Source organism: Anser brachyrhynchus (genome assembly GCF_964034855.1).
Source record: "Anser brachyrhynchus genome assembly, chromosome: Z".
NCBI classification, from domain to species: Eukaryota; Metazoa; Chordata; class Aves; order Anseriformes; family Anatidae; genus Anser; species Anser brachyrhynchus.
In genome coordinates, this window is record NC_137697.1 from 35103537 (window position 1) to 35122586 (window position 19050).

A 19050-nucleotide genomic window follows, 5' to 3' on the forward strand; every position below is an offset into this window, starting at 1 on the left:
TTTTTAGTTAATTAGAGGGCAAGCGTGCAAATAGGCAAGAAAAACAATGGTGACATTTTTCAAAGCCATTTGTGAATTTGTAGTCAGTGCCTCTCACACATTTACACATGCATTTTTAATCAACTGAAGACAATGGCAAGTAGCTAGACAGCTCAGCCCTTGCTAAAAGCTTTTATAGATCAACAGAACTGTGTAAGAAAGATCTAGTATTAGTAACCTAGTCTTAGATTAATAATTTACAAGACAAAGAGAATCAAATAGCTGAAGATCTGAAAATTATGCAGGTATCAGGAGTTAAAATTATCAGGAGTGAAAACCATAGTTATCAGGAGTTATCAGACCTGGCTTAGCTTAGTTTGCATTGTTTTAATTTTGGTTGTGGTGTCTTTTGACAGACTTAAAGCTCAACACTAGTCCTTCAAGGTTAGGACAGAGGAGTAGAAGTAAAAAGGGATTTTCCTGCTTAATTTAAAAAAAAAAAAAAAAAAAAAAAAAAAAAGACTGTTTCCCACAGGCAAACAGCAGGAGCTGCCCTCAGGACCCCGTCTGCAGGCAGGCAGAAGGACCTGCCTACAGGACCCAATATGCAGGCAAGCCGAAGGAGCAGCCCACAAGACCCACCTACAGGACTCGCTTGCAGGCAAGAACCTGGCGGTTGGGAAGGACCAGAAGCCAGAATAGCCACTATGGGCTGTTCTCCACTCGTTAGCTGTTAATTGCAATTTATTACCCCTGGCTTCTGATCCACTCATGAAGTGCCTATTCAAATCAAATAAGCACTTTGTAAACTGCCTTTTTCTTGGCAATGGGGAGAGATCTGGGGAGGAAGTCATTTCCATCTCTCTGGAGTTAATAATCCAGCTCCTGGTTTCTTGTCTACGATACTGTTTCCTTTTTATCTTCTGATTCCTGCTACAAGGAAGTGATGTGCTGAACTGTGTACTCTTTTCCAGATTAATCTTAGATTTTTCCCTCCCTTCTCCTTGCAGTGTGCTGACAATCTTGTTGCTCTTTTCCATTTGTGAATCTACCCTTCTACTCCCTCAAATTCGATGCATCTTTCTAGTGAAATTTCTGACAGATACAGCTTTTTCTATAAATATAAGGAGTACCCCCATGTTGTTGACAAATCAGAAAAAAAATCTTTTACACACTTCTGCTGACTTTTTTTTTTTTGCCCGTATTATCTATAGCATGTTTTAGGACTTCTAATGCAGCTTCTTGATATGGGTTTTAGAGCAATGCCAGCTGTGCCCGTCAGTGGTAAGGAGAAGTTATTTGCTGGCAGAGAACTTTGCATATATTTCTGTTGTTGTACACCATAGTTAGTTATACCTAGTCCTTTTCAAGCACTGTGTCAGGGAGAGTTTTGCTACTATCATGTTTTAGATATAAAAAAAGATTTGAGATTGAAATTTTGTGTTGTTCTCACCTAAATCAAATTGCCTGACATGTTAGATCTGGCCTCTTCTCCACTAATGAGAGGATATCTAATAGGTATTTTGGGAAGCGCCTTTGAGAACTTTAACCTTTAGCCACAATTATACTCGGGATACTTTATTCATAGTTCATTAAGATTAATAAATGGTTATGATTTCATATCACAAATGTTTAATCAGTTGCTGAACTCTGGTTCAATAGATCAGCCATTGACCCTACCCATACTTTGCGATTATTCATAACACCTGCTGCAAAGCATTTGTAATATAATCTGTTTCAATAACTGATATTTTGGTGCAGTGATTAACTTTAATCTTGACTAATATTATTTATATTCAAAATGAAGTGCACATCCCCCCCCCCCCTTTTTTTTCATTTTCTTGACTAACAAATAGATTCTTTAAGGGGTCAGTGCATTTTTTTAATCTGTTTATTTGACACAGGATCATTGAAAATCCAAAATTTTCCATGGTTTGGCCTTCCAAGCCTTGTTCAACTTCAAGCTTAAAACAAATAATATTTACAAACTAAGAACACTTTCTGTCACCTCAAAAATCCATTTCTAGCAAATAATCTGTAATCCAAATAATCTGCCTTTTATTCATAATCCTTTACACAGAATACTACTGAAATCTGTGTATTCCTGTAATCTTATGACCACATGAATTTTTATAAAGGTATTACTAAGATAAAGAGATTGCAAATAATCAAGATCTGTGAATTGATATCTTATGAAATCTTTTTCTTGTGAAGTTTAGCCCAGACTAATGATAGAACAAGAGTCAGTTTCTTACTCTGGACTGCATTTTTCTAGCATGGATCAGATTGATGTGATTTTTGCACTATTTTATACCTCACTTGCACAGAATAATGTGATCATATAGACAACAGCAACAGTGAAGTCCCCACATGGGTGCATCTGCAGAATATGTACTTATTTTACGCTCCTCTCAAAGGAACTGGTAGGTAGGTGAACATTTGGGTATACTATATAAAGATGCAGTGTTTATTTACTGTAAACTACTTGTTACTCACACCTGCGTTTAGCTTTATAACACATATTTGAGAGTGCTGGGCACACATTCCTTTAACACCTAGATGCTAGGCAACAGACTTTCCTTATAGCAGCTACTCACAAAACCACTCTCAAATACTGCTCTCATCACCATTCCCTTGGCACCAAGCAATTTACCAGAATTTATAGAAGGAGCTGCTAGTTATTAATCCTGCTTATTAAGACCTAGAGGAGCAGAAAGGCACTAAAATCTGAAGGTCAGAGATATTTTGTATTTGTACAATATCCTGGTCAGAACCTTAGTTTAGGTGCTAATTTTTAGGCTGGTCAGAAACCTCAGTGGTCTAGCCTCATCTTAAAATAACACTGATTCTACAAACTGCAATTAGGAGCATCCTAATACTCCTTCACTGCCTTATTGTTCACTTACTAGTTTCCCAGTAAATGGTGTTATTTCACAATACAGAATAACTCATTAAAGTTCTTTAGAAGATTGTTTGTTTGTTTGTTTGTTTGTTGCTGCTTTTTTCTAATTTTCCACACCGAATAGGAAGTTTGGGCTTCCATGGGCACTAAAAGTCTGAGTTAGGATTGTTCACCAGCGACAAGACCTCTGGGTAGACCTGTATCTTACCCATAGTACTTATGCTTAGCTTTTTTTTTCCATGGCAAGAACTAACTAAAGCAGTAAAATGCAGTTTTTAACCTAGAAAAGGTTGAAGAGCAGTGCCATCATGCCCCCACCTGATCTCACCCATGCTATCAAGGTACAGTGCTTGCAGCATCTCACATGCCAGGAGCGAGGCACCCCTGTAGCCCATCTGGAAAACAGCAGTGGGAAATTCTGCTGGGGCTCACAAGGCAGAAGCACCAGTGCTGGCCCTCTCCATAATAAGGGATTTCCCTCCATTTCCCTGAGTGTTTCAGAAACTTCTTGTGTCACTGTCATGCTCCAGCACTCTCCATGTCTCACAGTGCGCAGCAGCTGGGAGAGCTGAGCTCCTGGTAATTTATGTCTACTCTCTATTCACCTTAAAGAACCAATGAGCATGTGCAAAATCCAATTTGGTACACCTAGAACACAAAGGCATTAAACATTTTTCCTGCCAGCAGCTCAATGCAGAGAGCAGTAGCCCTGGAAAAATTAGCATGGAGGCAGCATTTCTGTGCACACTACAGGATACAAGGGGGTGTACAGGGAGAGAGGTATGGCATGTATATCCACCCATCTATGTACTATTTCCACACTAGTTCCTTGTGAGTACAGGGTAAGTCTATGTGAAGCATGTACATTTCACTAAGGATAAACTGTGAAGAGCTATGATCATGCTAACAGGACTAAAACTCTTGCTATTTAATTATAAAAACAGATAAAATATCATTCGATCATTAACATATCTTAACGAAAAAATACAGAACCCAAAACTGTCCTGGTTTTGTGTCAATGACCAGTCCTCAAGTAAACAAAACAAAATTGGGGGGGAGACAGAAAATCTCCATGTAAAAAGTACGCACACATCAACTCCCTCAGGCCACAATGATGCAGTTGTACAGTAATTTACTGTTGCACTGCTGTCAGGCTTACCTTGCATGACTCATAGTGAATCATGGACAGAATTGTGTATTAGAGAAAGAGATGCCGCCTACACAGAGCAGTATCTTGAGTTATTCCCACCTTCTTGCTTCCCCCTCCAAGTGGAAACACATTTGTTCACATTTGGCATTGCAGCTATTCAGTTAACACAGTGACTTAGGTTATTTCTGTATCTTTCTAACGGGGAGGCTTTTCAAATTGTTAATACCATGATATAATTAACAGTCAGGGACATTAGGACAAATCTAATCCCCAGCCATCTCAGAGCAATTCCCCATCTGTAGCATGGGGGAGGGGAGAGGATAGTATTGTACAGTACACAGTTAATTCAAAAATATAACAAGATAAAATTAGAGCATCATTCATGAAAAAAAAGCAATAACAAACAAGAAATCAGCATCCATGAGCATAAATCCTCACTCTGAAGGAGCTTTATCCTTAAAACACACACAACTCACTGATTTCAATGAGGGTGAAGGGTATCTCAGAAATACTACTTATATAAAATTTTGAAGGATTTAAACTGTAAAATAATCCCCTTCACAAAAGCACAGCACTACTCATTTGTTAAAGCTCTCAGCATTTATTTTCACTCTCCTGCAAAATTCTTGGGCACCAGAGGACAGCAGAGACAAAGCCTTGGGAAAAGCTGCAGAAAAATCTGAAGCACCAGGTGGCATTTTTCCCTAAACAGTGTCAGGAGGTAGAGAGAAACAAAGAAATTACCTTCTTAGGCTAGAATATTTCAAAGCATAACAAATCCTTGTTAAAGACTGGGGAATCCGTTTGGTTTTGTAGATTTCAGGTAATGATACCCGGGGTTCTGTGAAGGTAGTATAGCCTCTATTACTATAGGTATATGCAATAAGCCTCACATTCTAGTAGGCTATCTGCTCATCTAATAAGAAACTTACTTCTCTATTTAACAGCTACTTCAGTTTTTTCTTTTTTTTATGAAGATCTTTCTGGATTTTAAAGAGTTTTTATGGGCTGTGTGAGAATCAACAGGGGGTATCTTTTAATTTTTTTTAATATGCGTTTTTTATATGTATTTATGGGAATAAACTTAGAGACCTGCAGGCCTAAAAAGGTAAAGGAAATAGGTAACTTCATCAAAAAAGGCTACAGTTTCAAGATGTTATCAGCAGGCTAGTTTCAGTATGGTATACCTGTGTCATGAATCTTTGTTCAATTTTATTAGAAGTGTGAAGGGCAACATCTGTGCACAGTCATATTCAAGCATATAAAAGATCACATGGAAAGTAATAAACCAGAGAAAAAAACTAACTGCATAATTAATGAAATGGAAGTATTAGAGAGCAGGCATCTAGGACTATACATGGTCCTAATAATGTTACAAATGTCTACTCTGACTGAAAGAAAAAAAAAAAGTGGTCATTACATTATTTTTTATTTTTTGGACCAAAGACCTGTATGAGACCCATATGTGATTCTTACAATCAAATATGTGAGAATTGCAACTCGTGTTCCTTCAGGGCACTAGAACCAGATTGAATAGCTCACCTGAAATTCACTACTTAAGTATGTGTTGAATATCCTCTTGAATGAGAGAACACAGAGACAGTTAAAAGAAGGACCTCTTAATTTCAAGACAATATGTTTGGCATATCATTGTTCTCTTTAGTGATTTAGTTTCCCATATTTTTAAGTTATGGATCATAGAACCACAGAATGGTTTCGGTTGGAAGGGACCTTAAGGGTAATCCAGATCCAACCCCTCTGTCAGGGGCAGGGATGCCACCTACTAGACCAGATTGCCTAGGGCCCCATCCAACCTGGCCTTGAACACCTTCAGGGATGGGCCATCCACAGCGTCTCTGCGCAACCTGTTCCAGTGCCTCAAAACCCTCATAGTAAAGAATTTATCTTCAGGGATGTTGAAAGTTTACTTCAGTTAACATATAACTACTAAAATATTTTGATCTACTTGTATAAACATTGTAGAAGTATTTCAATAAGACCATCATTGTGCAATCCCTCCATAATTACTTAAGACTGTTGTATCTTGATTCTTGCAGTTGCTTTCATGTGCAGAAGTGTGTTGTAGCCTATAGCTGTTGCCACAAACTAGGAAACTAGCAGTAAGAACTTTCTCTGTACACAGGGAACTAAAATCCACTATTACTATATATAAATATTAAAAAAAAATCCACTATTTTTCAAAAGAATATTTAATAGATCAGTCTGTACTCTAAATACAAAGTGGTAACTTCTTTTAGCATTAACTTCAGGAGTGTGTCGTTCAGTTACTCCTTCCACTTCTCTCTGAAGCTGAGCATGAAGTTAAGAGTAAACATAATATTAGCATCTTTTGCATGATAGCTTTGTACTCATAACTGAAGACTTCTTAAGTACATGTTTCTGTAGCTCACAGTAGATTTTCAGTGAGTCTGTAGTACAATGGTTACAGTTGATGGTTACCAGAGGTAGTGCATGAGCACTCTGGAACTTCATTATGGAAGAAGCTGTGTTCATGTAGAAGGATCTTGTGATCTAAGGCCTTAATGCTGCAGTGAACTCTGCATCCTCAGTCCTTTACATCCATGTGGAGCTCACTATGGTATCATGGTCTATGATGCATCCTGTGATCAACAGAAGAACTGTCATTAGTTTCATTGCTTCCAGTCCAGCAGCTGCCAACTCATCTTTCCTCCTGTTGTTCGCTTCCAGTATCAGCTTTATGATCTTCTGTTTGTTTAAAAGCAAAACTTACCTGTTTTCTGAGCGTATTTGTTTATTGTGAAGTGCATGCTAAGAAACTGTTGTCAGGTAAAAAATCTTGCTGTCTATACAGCCAAAAGGAGAAATGTTCTCCACATCTCATTTTATGGTCACCGTTCAAGGATTTCACAGTGGTGTTGATGCCTTCTGCCAAAGCATTACTTCTTCAATTTAGAGGGAACTAAAGTGCATCTTCCCTCCATAAAAGATAATCTGAGAATGAAATATTTTGCACATGGCTGTGGTCACTTTTTTTTATCTAAGATCAAGAAATCAGATAAGTTTGGAATAATTTCCATTTGAAATTTAAAAAAAAAAAAAAGCTTAATTTGCTCTTCAGAAATAAAGGAACATAAAAGTGTCCTTTCTTATAGGCGATGCTGGGACGAGGGAATGGAGAATCCTCGAGAAAGAAAGAGGAAGAGGAAGTTCAGAGCAGGCACAGACTGATTCCTGTTGGAAGAAAGATTTATGAATTCTACAATGCTCCTATTGTTAAATTTTGGTTTTACACAGTAAGATATCTTTTTTGTTTTATTACTACTGATTTGGACAAGTACCAGAATTGGGTTAAGGTCATATTGTGTATTTCTTTGAAAGTCTGTGTCTGTGTGCATTGGAGGGCTTAAATAGTTTAATAAACATCTTGTGCAGAAGTCAGATAGCACTTGCAAACCTTTCAAAGTGTTTTAAATTCAGCACACTTTATTCAGGAAGTTAATGGTTAAACACTACGTGCAAACTTTTCTTCAAGTACAACAATAAGTAGTAGCTTGCTGCAATCAGTGCTCCCAAGGAATTCCCAATAGGAGCGTTTCCAATAGTAAGCCCAATACAAAGCTGGTTTTAATCACCATCTCAAATCAGATAATAATTGATGAAAATACGAAACAGACAGAACACATTTTTTCCTGGAACATTTTTGCTTTGTTGATTTTACTAGTCTGCAAAGTGTCTCTCAAAGAAAGTGTTTGTGTAAGTAGCCACAAGATAACAAAGATATGAATAGTAGCCAACATACATTTTTCAGGGACAAACTATGTCAAACCAAGCTAATATCCCTATGTTATAAAGAAACAAATCTTAAATATGGGACAGAAAACAGCTGAGGTCATATATTTTGACTATAGTAAGTCAAAAACTTTACTAGGTATTCTCACAAATACATTAGTAATTGCTATATTAAAGTTATTACATAGATAAAAAGGTTTTTGGTGATTGATCCTCAAGAGTTGATGTTAATTATTCTCTATCCAGCTGGAATCAGGGATTGGAAAGGATTCTATTAGGGTCTCTCCTACATCAGGTACCATCTGATATTTTCATTCAAAACTTGGATGATGAAGTTTTGTAAATGGTTCTAGAATGCAGAAGGATGACATCAAAATTAAAATGAACATGGGAATTAGTCTTTTCAATCAGCTTCACTGGAATATTATAACCCACTGCATCATGTGAAAAATGTGTACCAGTTTGAAGGACCAAAAAAAAAAAAAAAGTCCTGCAGAAGGAATGCAATAGTCTTCAAATATGTGTAAGTTTCTGTAAAGAGGGACAAAATTTGAAGAATACTGTCCAAATCCTTTCTGAATAGGACTGCATCAAGGCAATTCTTGGTAAGGTGTTAGGAAACAGCTTCTACACGTGCTGGGAAGTGTTGTTATAAATCGTGTAAGGAGACAGTAGATTTTCCATTGTTAGGGATTTCTAAGTTTATCTTGTCAAAACGTGTCCAATATGGCACACTGCAATTAATTGTGCCTTGGCACTATGGAGTTGGTCAGCTGACTTCTTGTTGTCCATCCGAGTTAAATTTTCCATCATTCTGCTGAAAGCACAGCAAAAAACAATGAACGCATTTGTCTGCTTCCTTCTGTAGATGACATCTTAAAAGAAAAAATTGCCTTACTGAGATCCAGACAATATGTGTACAGACAGCAGGAACAACTCACATTTATAGAAACCAAACTGTAGTGGACTGCTTATGCTAGCAAATAGTTCCAGTTTGGCAACTTCGAGTTACTACTTTCTGAACTGTGGCCGTTAGAAGTTAATCAGCATGATGAGTCTAGAAACTGCTCATCAGTAGCCTGGTCTCATTATCAATTGCTATATATATATTATGTATAACCAGAAAAGTCTTTTCACTGTAAACAGAAACAAACATCCTGGCTTTCCCTGATAACTCAATTTTGAAATGGGAGAAAGATCAGTATTATATTGCCTTTTAGACCTGTTTCTACAGTTTTATGTCCTGAGGCAGGTTTCACTTAAGGTCACTTATTAAAGTTGGATCTTACCTATACCAAGTTTCAAGAGCAAATTAAGGTGCATTCCAGTTGCAATGTTTGGCCAGTTGGGTATGTTGAGGAATTTCAGGACAGCAAAAAAAAAAATAAAGTTTCAGATGAGCATTAAAATTGTGCAGCCTATCACACTTACGACAAATGCACAGGCAGAAACACTAATCATAGATTTCAAAAGCAATCTTCAAAATTTTACATTCCAAACTCCAAAATGCAAGAAATGTGGCTACTGCATGCCATTTAAAATCATTTGATTATTCTATATCTACTTGTCTTTATCCACCTTCATTTTTAAAAATAAACAAGAGTGGTTTAGATGTGGGAATTTCTGTGTGAGAAATATTTTGGCTCAGCAGGTGAGGCAAAATAAGCAGCTTTTTCTCAACCAAAAAGAAATTTTGCTATTCTCTGTGGGCGTGCAGTAGTTTCAAGAGTCAACTACTCTGTTCTGTTTTGTGGCTGTTGCACTGAAAATCATGATTCAAAGGTTTCAGCCCACAGACTGTCCAAGGAGAAGAGGACAGCCTTCCCCATTTAACTGTGAGTTTTACACTGAAATGCTGTCATGATGTAAGAAGCCCCATTTCTACCTCCTGTGAGAAGGAAGAGGTACAAAGGGAATTGAATCCCCAAAAAGAGTCATGTTCCAAGCATCAGAACAGCTTTGCCCTAAGTTTTTAATTTTGGAAGCAAGTCACTTTGTGATCATTTAATTATTGCAATCAGTGAGAAAAGAGGAGGGTAGTCTCACTTTTGAAGCACTCTCTTGCTCGTTGCAATTTCCAGGTTTGTCCCTTACAGTGGTGCATATTCAAGTATACACAAAATAGGACAACATCCACAGGAGGGCAGGGAGGAACCCATCCTAGAAACTTCCTAGCAGCTACTCCTCTGCTTAGTGTCTTCAGGCACTGGACTCGGGTAAAAATGGCTGACCCTAGCTCTTTGTAAAAGCAAAATAAAGAAGGTTCAGTTACTTGTTTAATAGCACTTTCAAAAAATCTTGAGTACCAGTATTTGCATCTGTACTGAAATTTGACAGTAGTGTGGGACTAGAACATGTTCCTGGAAGGAACATCCCTCCTGGAGAGGGAGATGGAGGAAGTCACCCATGGTCTGAAGGGATGGTTTCTTGGGGTAAAAATGGTGTGGTGTCAGCATCACTTCATCATTAAATCAAGATTAAATCAAATTTTTCTATGCAAAAAAAAATCCAGTAACTTTCAGTAAATTTTGATTAACAAAAACCAGCAATGATGACAACAACAACAACAACAGCAAAGGAAAGAAAACGAATAAAAATCGAAAGCCCCTAGTTACACTAAGAATCTTGTGGTTCTGCCTGCCCAAATAGCTTTTCTGCTGACTCAGCTGATACTCTACATGCTGACCTAAGTCAATATTGCTCTCAGTTTCCTTCAGGAGTGGTAAGGTAAAACCAAGATATCTCCAGACCTGAAATCTGCAATCCATTGTCACTCACAAACTGAAAGACCCATGAAATCATTTCCTCCTCTGTTTTAAGCATATGAGAAGCTGTGATTCAACTGATTGTCCTATCTGTGCAGATATTTATGGTCAATGTAAGGAATTCTCAAGTATCCTTAAAACCAGCAACTGAAAGGAAAACAATAATCCTGTGGCTTTTACATGGAGCAGAAGCAATTTTCTCTAACAAATACAGCAAGACTATAAATTCTGTTTTGTGAGGTGCTGAACACTTGAAATAATCCTGCCCCAAAGTCCCAAGACCCTCGGTGGTTGTTTCATCTGAAGTCTGATACTGAGTAAAAAATAGTTGTGGATATTATGAAACTGTGAAAGAACTGTATTGAAATACAAATGTATGCAATAAGCATTCTGCAACAATGATTAAAACGTTCATGCACAGAACTGAATCATCTTTTCTCTGAGTTAAATTTGGCTTCAGGTGAAGGTTCTTGTAGGGCTGCTGTATGAAGGGCAAAGTAGATAGGAAGAGGGATTCTGGTCACCACAGAGCCCAGCCCCAGCTGCTCACCTTTGCTACAGCCCACACTCCAGAGTGACAGTTAGGCTTCTCTGAGTTTCATGAATTTGATGATACTATTTGCTCACTTGTGTTTCTTTGACTGAGTGATTATTTTCAACATAGACAAAAGAAAGGAAAAAGAAACCAAAAACTTCAACCATATTTTCCTTTGTATCAAAAATTAGGCCAGAATGTAGATGTATTAGAGAAGGGGAAAAAGAAAACAAAACAAAACAAAAACTTGCAGAGACTATAAGGCAAATGAATGTATGACTTTGCATGGCTACTTGCTGCAGCAAAGTGAGTAGGAGTGGCAGTATTTGGGGGAGGAATGATGGTGGAAGTTAAAGCAGTACTTCATTGAGTAGGGACATCTCTAACGACACTTAGAACCTTCTGGGCACGAAGCAAGGATCATGCAAAAAAGACATGAATTGTCAGTGACCCCAAGTTAGGTGAACAAGGAGAAGAAACAAAGAGCAGGGGTGCTGGACAAGCAATTGTTATTAGAAGTGGATGGGGGAGAAGTATTCACATAGTTAACTTAGTAAGTCAGTGTCTGGTAGTTTGCAATATGTGACATGGTGGTCCCCACCACTGTGGGAAAATCTGAGGGGACTGCATTAATATAGTTTTGTTGGAGAGGCAGATGTGGCTAGAGGAGAGGATATATGTACATGTATTTTGTAGATTCCACATTGTATATATTAGTGGGAGCTTAATCTGAACTTAATATGTTAATGTGAGTTTAAAACCCAGAGTACTCTGATCTTTCTTTGGTCTGTTTAACTCTGGTTACACTGGAATTAGGAACATCAAATCATACCTGAGAAACTGGCTCAGCTATGTAAATGTAGTGACTACTGATATTCATTTAATTTTGTTTCTTTACAGCTGGCATATATAGGCTACTTGATGCTGTTCAATTATATAGTGTTAGTGAAGATGGATCGCTGGCCATCTACACAGGAATGGATTGTCATCTCATACATTTTCACTCTGGGAATAGAGAAGATGAGAGAGGTAAAGTCAACCCAACCACAAAAGACAAAAATACAATGTATGGTGTGTCTTCATGCATTTTAATATTTGTTTTTATTGTTTTTCTCAGGATATTTTTTGATGAATGGGCTTAACATAAAATTTCTCTTTTTTTCAGAAAAGCAGATGGATTGTTAAAAACACAGCATTAAAAGTTCTGTCTTCCTTCATTTTTAAATCAAGAATCCCTTTCTCTGTATAATAACCTTACTTGCATGGAATTTCTCTGTTCAGATTTCTGCATGATGTATGTCAAATATGATTCACAAGTATGGGGTGGGATTCTGATATACCTTAAAGCTTGGCCATCATCCTTGAAATGTTGCCTAGGATTTGAAGTATGTTTTAGGGATAGAGAAGGGAGATACAGTATAATGGAATGGACACGGAGACATGACAGTAGAATGATAACCAAAAGGTCTATGCCTGAATCTTCACCAAAAGTAGAGTTCATTCAAAATTTACAATTGTTCTGTCTGTCCAAGTTATCTCATGTGAAAGCATTAAATAAAAGCAGTCATAACTGGGGGAAAAATTAGATCCCTGGTGAGTGTTACAGCATGTTTCTGATAGGTTCTCCCCTTTTTAATCTTGAAATTTCTTACTGACTATGTCCAGCAATAGCATGCATCTCCCTAAAAATGCTAGAGCAGACACGTAGAGCTAAGAAATTATTTAAGGTGGTGCTCAGTCTGTAGGCTGACGTGACGTTGTTCTGCCATCCCCTGCCCCTCGTGGTCTCTCCCAGCTGCAGCCTCTTCTGTGCCATTTTCACTTGGCCAAATGCTCATTTATTCCACAATGCCACCAGAGGCCAAATTCATCCCTGATGTGAGTAGGTGAGAGTCCCATTGACCTCAGCTGAAACAGCACATTTGTACCCCTGGGCTGAATTTGTTGCCATTTACATCTGTATATTCTGCAGCAAATGTTTTTGAGGACTAGCAGAAAATGGTCTTGCAACAACCACTTAGACTCCAAATATAGGTTTCAAACACTGCACGGCAAACTACATTATAAATAAAAAGAGCAGAGGAAAAGACGTTAATTGAGCGAGTGTCCTTCGCTAACCAAAAGAAAAAGGGAAATAGAAACGGCAAGCCACACGGGGGCTCTGCAACACTGATGGAGACAAAGCACCGCTGGCTCGGTAGGTGGGAGACTGCTGGCAGGAATCGAGTGTGCCATTTATATCTAATCATTCACCCTAAATTGTCCTTTCCACAAAAGTTTATCAAGAGCATTTGTGGGAATGAATTTCTAAGCAGATGTTGGAGATTGTTCAAGGAAGATGAGCCTAAAATTCATTCTGAAAATGAATTATAAGAAAATTATAAGAATGGCATTCCTCTCTTTAAGGAACTGTATGAGTCTGCTCAAATGTTCTCAGGCTAAATATAGAAAATTAAAACAAACAGCTTGTTAACTAACTAAAAGCTAGGAATTATTCATAGAAATCACTTGAGGAATAGTTTCAGCAGTAATTCAGGAAAACAATCAGCTCTCCCAAATGATCTTGCAAATAAAATGATGATAAATTCATAAGGTAAGATTAATTATTTTTATGAATTATATTGTCAGCTGTAGAACTGAATTTTCAAAAACAAGTCCAAGTGATAGCTAGTCTTTTACTGGCTTTAATGCCAATCCCAGATCTTTATGGTCAGTAACAATTTCTTGACAATTTGATAGATATTTTAGAATAATTTTCTTTAAATCTATAGCTTTTTTAACAGTGAATTTCCTGATTAAATACCTTTCTTTGTTTCTCCCTCTATTCCAAGACTCTGACTAGGATCAATCAATTTGAAAAACAGAAAGTCATACCTACATTTCTTCTAATTCTATGGGGATTTCTTCCTTTTTTAAAATATTTTTTCATATATATTACATATATTTTTATTTAAAAAAATATTTTGCACATAGATGCAGCCTAAGACTAGAAGAATTTGAAGGTTTTGCAAAAAAAAAAAAAATCAGTACATGCAGTATTTATATGCTAGGAAGCTATCAGTTTTGATTGTGGCCAGTGTGGCACCTATCTTTATTTCAGGCTTAAATTAAGACAACTCAGCTCCTTTCCTCTCTATGTCCTGTGTCCTTCAGATATTGATGTCAGAGCCTGGGAAACTGTTACAGAAGGTGAAAGTTTGGCTCCAAGAGTACTGGAATGTTACGGATCTCATAGCTATCCTCCTGTTCTCTGTTGGGATGGTCCTCCGTCTGCAAGATCTACCACTCCGGAGTGACGGCCGGGTCATATACTGTGTTAACATCATTTACTGGTACATACGGTTACTAGACATCTTTGGAGTAAACAAGTATTTGGGACCATATGTTATGATGATTGGAAAAATGGTAAGAGAAGTTGGTGAACCCCTTCTATTTTTTGCCAGCATGTTCTTCACTCAGTGTCTCTGGTTTGGCCAATTAAATCACTACAGATTTATTTTTTTTTTTTAACAGATTAGTATTTTCATGTAAGCTAGAAATCAGGTCCTTATCAAATCAAATCATCTGCACAGACCCCCAGAATTGGGGATTAGACTCTCCCTATTCTGTTAGATGGTATATTGCTTGTCTTTCTCTCAGATCTCTCTTCAGTAGCAAAGCCATCTACACCTCTGTGCCTCATTTGCAGTAAACACATAGGGTATTAATTCTCAACTAGCTGCAAAGGAGAGAGATTTGTTTAGCTTGAAAAAAAAATCAAAGAAATTATGTCACAGTAAGTATGTTCAAAACCATAATGGTCAGATTAAAACTGTGACATTTCTCTGTTCTGTTCCATAGCCACATGTCTTTCTTGCTTGTTCAGGTATATTTCTGTGAGATGAGAAATTTATGTGCCTAACTGCAGCCTCTGTCCCCTGGCTGCATCACATGTATACAGTGTGGCATGAGAATTGATAGTTTACATAATAGTAAATTCATATAAAGTGGATCAAGTGATATGTATTGCTGTATGTATAATGTTTAACTTTTTGTATATTATATATATATGTATATTTATATCAGCAGAAGCATTATATTAAAGCACAATTTTGCTTATCTGCATTAAAGAAAATTGTTGAGTTTACAGAAACACATGGACAGGTCACTGATATTTGGTACCTGCACACGTAGCTAAATATGTGCTAACACGTATGTTTATGTTTTAGATACAGTTAGCCAGCTTTTGTTATGTAAATAATGGCTGCTTCATGCATTCTAGAATTTAAGATTTATTTTTAAAAATCAGGATGAAATAATCCTTGAGGTCAGTATTCAGTAAAAGCCAGACTGAATATTAAATTTCCTAAATATAAATATTATTACTGCTGTCTAATTGATATGTGGACAATAATGAGTAAGTTCAAATAGGTCCTGTGTTCTGCTTGCCTTACCATTGTCCATAAAATGAAGAGCCAGCGACCGTAGTTCCTCGCCATCATAGGAAAAAGGGACATATATGAATGCATGGACTACAATTCTTCTTTGATATTATGTTACTCACAACAAGCCCAGTGTTTTTGCTGCAAACAGAATTTTGAAGTTTGCTACCTTCCTTCAAGGAAGCCAACAGGTTGTTGATGGTTGGGGATTTGCAGTGCTCCAGAGTGCACCACTACGGGAACACTCAGGAGTTCTTGCTGTGGATTACTGGAAAAGGACATCAGGACAAGAAAGGACCAGAAACAACTATCCTTCAATTCTGCGTTAATTTTCACATGTGTTATGGCCAAAAAGTTTCAGAGCTGTTATGTTAGCAAAGGCAGCCCATAAAACAGTTCAATTTAAACGAGTCGATCATGAATAACAAACTTCTAGCAATCAGAGTTATGGAGGACTGATAGGAACCCAGCTTCACCAGTAGTTTAAACAGTGTTTTGTTTTGTTTTGTTTTGTTTTTTCCACTGGAATCAACACAGAAGGGAAATGGTTGAAATCATCAAAATAATATAATTTATATTCCTTTGTCATTCTTACATGTGTATAATGAATTAAGCTTCACTCCGTTTTCATTGGAAAACTAATGTAGGAAAATCACTAGCCTCTGTAGGCTTAGCATCTACTCAGAGAGTTTTGAATTCAGCTACCAGATTTCTCTGAAGGTGTGGGCATCTGTTAAAGAAGGGAAGTTGTTTTATTTTATGCCTTCCTGTTATTTGATTTTCACACCTCATCCAGTTTTCCATGCACTCAGCAACTCTGGCACATCTATTTTGCCCACATATGCAATGCCCAGCTGGTTTGAGTTACATAAATTTGCTCCTCACAACTGTTTTCTGGCCAGCTTATTCCCCTGTGCAATGGCCAACCCACTTATAACATGCACAGACTTCCCTGGGATTGCACCTGCTTGCTCTGGGCTGCAATGGGCTCCCCTGTGTATTTCTGTTTAAATCACAGGCACATTTACCTCTTTGGTTGTCTCTTTTTCATTTCATCATCTTGCAAGTACCATTCAGTGCTGTGGAGACAATAAATTTATACTTGTTTCTAAAAAGTAAGCCCATCACAGCTATTGAGTTCCTCAGCAGACTATATTTAATGTAATCTATAGCCTGAGCTTTTATACTGAGCTTCTGTTTAAGCAAATTTTAGACTCAGGAGGGAACAGATGACTCTTTTCATCTTTCCAATATAAAGGAACTTTCTCTTCACCTGCCTCTCCATTGCATCCAACAGAATAGCAGTAATAGGTTTTAGTGAGCCTTGTGAACAAATATGCAAATTAAATTAAGGCAGGAATAGTGTTCAGAGGTTTAAAAGCAAGGATGAAGAGAGGAGGAAGAAGATGAATGGCCAAGTTTATTATTATCTACTAATTTCAGTTACAGAATGTGCTTGTTATAGTGTGCTTTTCCAGTCTCTGCATAATGGTAGATTTACTTCCTGCCTATTTCAGAATGAAATGCAATCACTGTGCATGTCAAGAGAGTCAGAAGTATATCAGTTCCCCTTCTGTATGGGAATGTCTACATTTGCTTAGTTTCTTTGATTAAAAAAAGGGGGGTGAGGGGGAATGGAGCCAACTTCTTAATAAAACTGCACCAAAAGATCTTTGTTTTATTAGCTGTTTGAATAGGTGACTAAAGGGTTCTTCAGAATGACTGAAACAGTCATTGCCTTGTTAAAATAGCAATTGTAATTTGAGCCTGCAGGCCAAGGGGCCTGATGCACTGCTCATTGCAGTCAGTGGAAACACACCCATCTATTTCACTCAATTCAAGACAAGCTACTGACATTTTAGAATGATATCTGGTTGAAGGAGGGAAACGCTAATACACTGGTTGAATGGAGAATAACGTTGAAAATTTAATTTCTTGCGGAGTGAGTTCAAACCTATGTGAATCTCAATCAAAAGTGTTGGAAGCATTTAAGATTTTTTTTTAATTTCCAGCAAGTAATCGTTATGTTTATTACATCATATCAGTCATATAATTATCATATCATATCATATCATCTTTCTAAATGAAAGCAAAGTTTTATCAGAGAAGAAGGAAGAATACAAGTTTCATCTCCATATTTCTTCTCTAAAAGCAGTAAGAATTAAGTGTAATTATGCAGCTTCCCCATTTTAGCTTTCTGTCTGAGATATAATCATCTGGAATTCCCCTTCAACCAGGTTTTCTTGAAAGATTAATACCCTGAAAAAAAAACATAAGAATGTTCATGATTTACTTGTCCATTTTTTATTTCTTTAAGGCATTTATTTACGTCTCATCTTCCAAGATGTGGTTTTTTTTCTTTCTTTCCTGCATTATTTTAAGATTTTTATTTTTCCCTGCTTCTTTTCACCTACCTCAATTCCTTCATTCTGTCTCGTTAAGACTCTCCTACCAGGGCCCTTCCCTACAGGTCTCTTTCTCTTACAGTTGCTCTCTCAGTAAGTATGAGAATATCCCTTTCTGTTTGCTCTTCAGTATCCCTCCCTTTCCTCTGTTAAGTAGTTTCATAGTGTTACTTTGACCTCACGTCCCCATTCTTGTGCTTTTAACTGAAAAACCCTGACAGCAGTGGCAGATCCATCTGCTGGAAATGAGTAGGCCTGTTCCACCAGCTCTTGAAATGAACCGCTCTGGTCCTCAGCTGTGGCAGGTCCAACATGGAGCTATAGAGCCACCAGTCAAGGTGCAGTTTGGTTGCACACTTGCCTTGCAGTGAACTCAGAATGTAGCTGTGCCAGAGAAAGTGGAGACCAACAGGTTTAAGAGTCAGAAAGTTTTGAGGCTCTTTGGTTTGAGCTTTGGTCAGAGACAGAAGTTACTTCCACAGCCATGGAAGTAACATGCCTCTGTCATAACATGCCTTATTTAAAAAAAAAAAAAAAAGCCTATAAATAAACCTGTAACTGCGAGTTCTAAAGGGGTCTTTTCAGAGACCTTACAGGATTCACTTTTATTTTTCAAACATTTGAGTATATCTGTGCTGTACCTATTTGACGCCCAAGGCTCCTCCTTTACTTCACTCTCTGGAGGATCTCACTAATACTGCTTAGCACAGCTGTTCTTCTAATCTTCAGCCTCTACTGAGAACCTCCTAGGACTGCTGTCCCAATTTTTCCAGGAACATTTTGAATGGGTAGATACTGTTTGCAGGCACTAATTAAAGCTGTGCATATGCTAATGAAGTATTCAACAATGCAGAAAAATAGGGCTGAGTGGCTGTGTTATCTGCCTTTTTTTTTTTTTTTTTTTAATACGGCATTTGTTGGACACCACCACCAGGCTGAATTCTAGTCCAGCCGGTATCACAGCTTTCCTTTCTCACTGGTTACCACTATGGTGTCCCTTATGTTGCAATAACAGGCTGGTCTGCCACTCGTTATTCCTTATGTTATATCCAGGTTCCTTCCTTTTCACCAAGACAATGGGTACCAGCAAATAAGATAATCCATTTCAGACCTTTTGTTTTG

At 37.6% G+C, this 19050-nt stretch overlaps 1 protein-coding gene across 1 annotated transcript in view; it reads left to right on the forward strand.

Moving 5' to 3' along the window:
• The window catches only part of LOC308185760 (transient receptor potential cation channel subfamily M member 3-like), a 28768-nt gene extending 9724 nt beyond the window's left edge, over positions 1-19044 (forward strand). The window contains exons 7-10 of the mRNA XM_080574301.1: positions 515-640; positions 7166-7306; positions 12003-12131; positions 14256-19044. Coding sequence (XP_080430427.1) covers positions 515-640; positions 7166-7306; positions 12003-12131; positions 14256-14612 — 753 coding nt within the window. The 3' untranslated portion in view covers positions 14613-19044. The remainder of the gene's footprint in view (positions 1-514; positions 641-7165; positions 7307-12002; positions 12132-14255) is intronic.
• Positions 19045-19050: the final 6 nt, after the last annotated feature.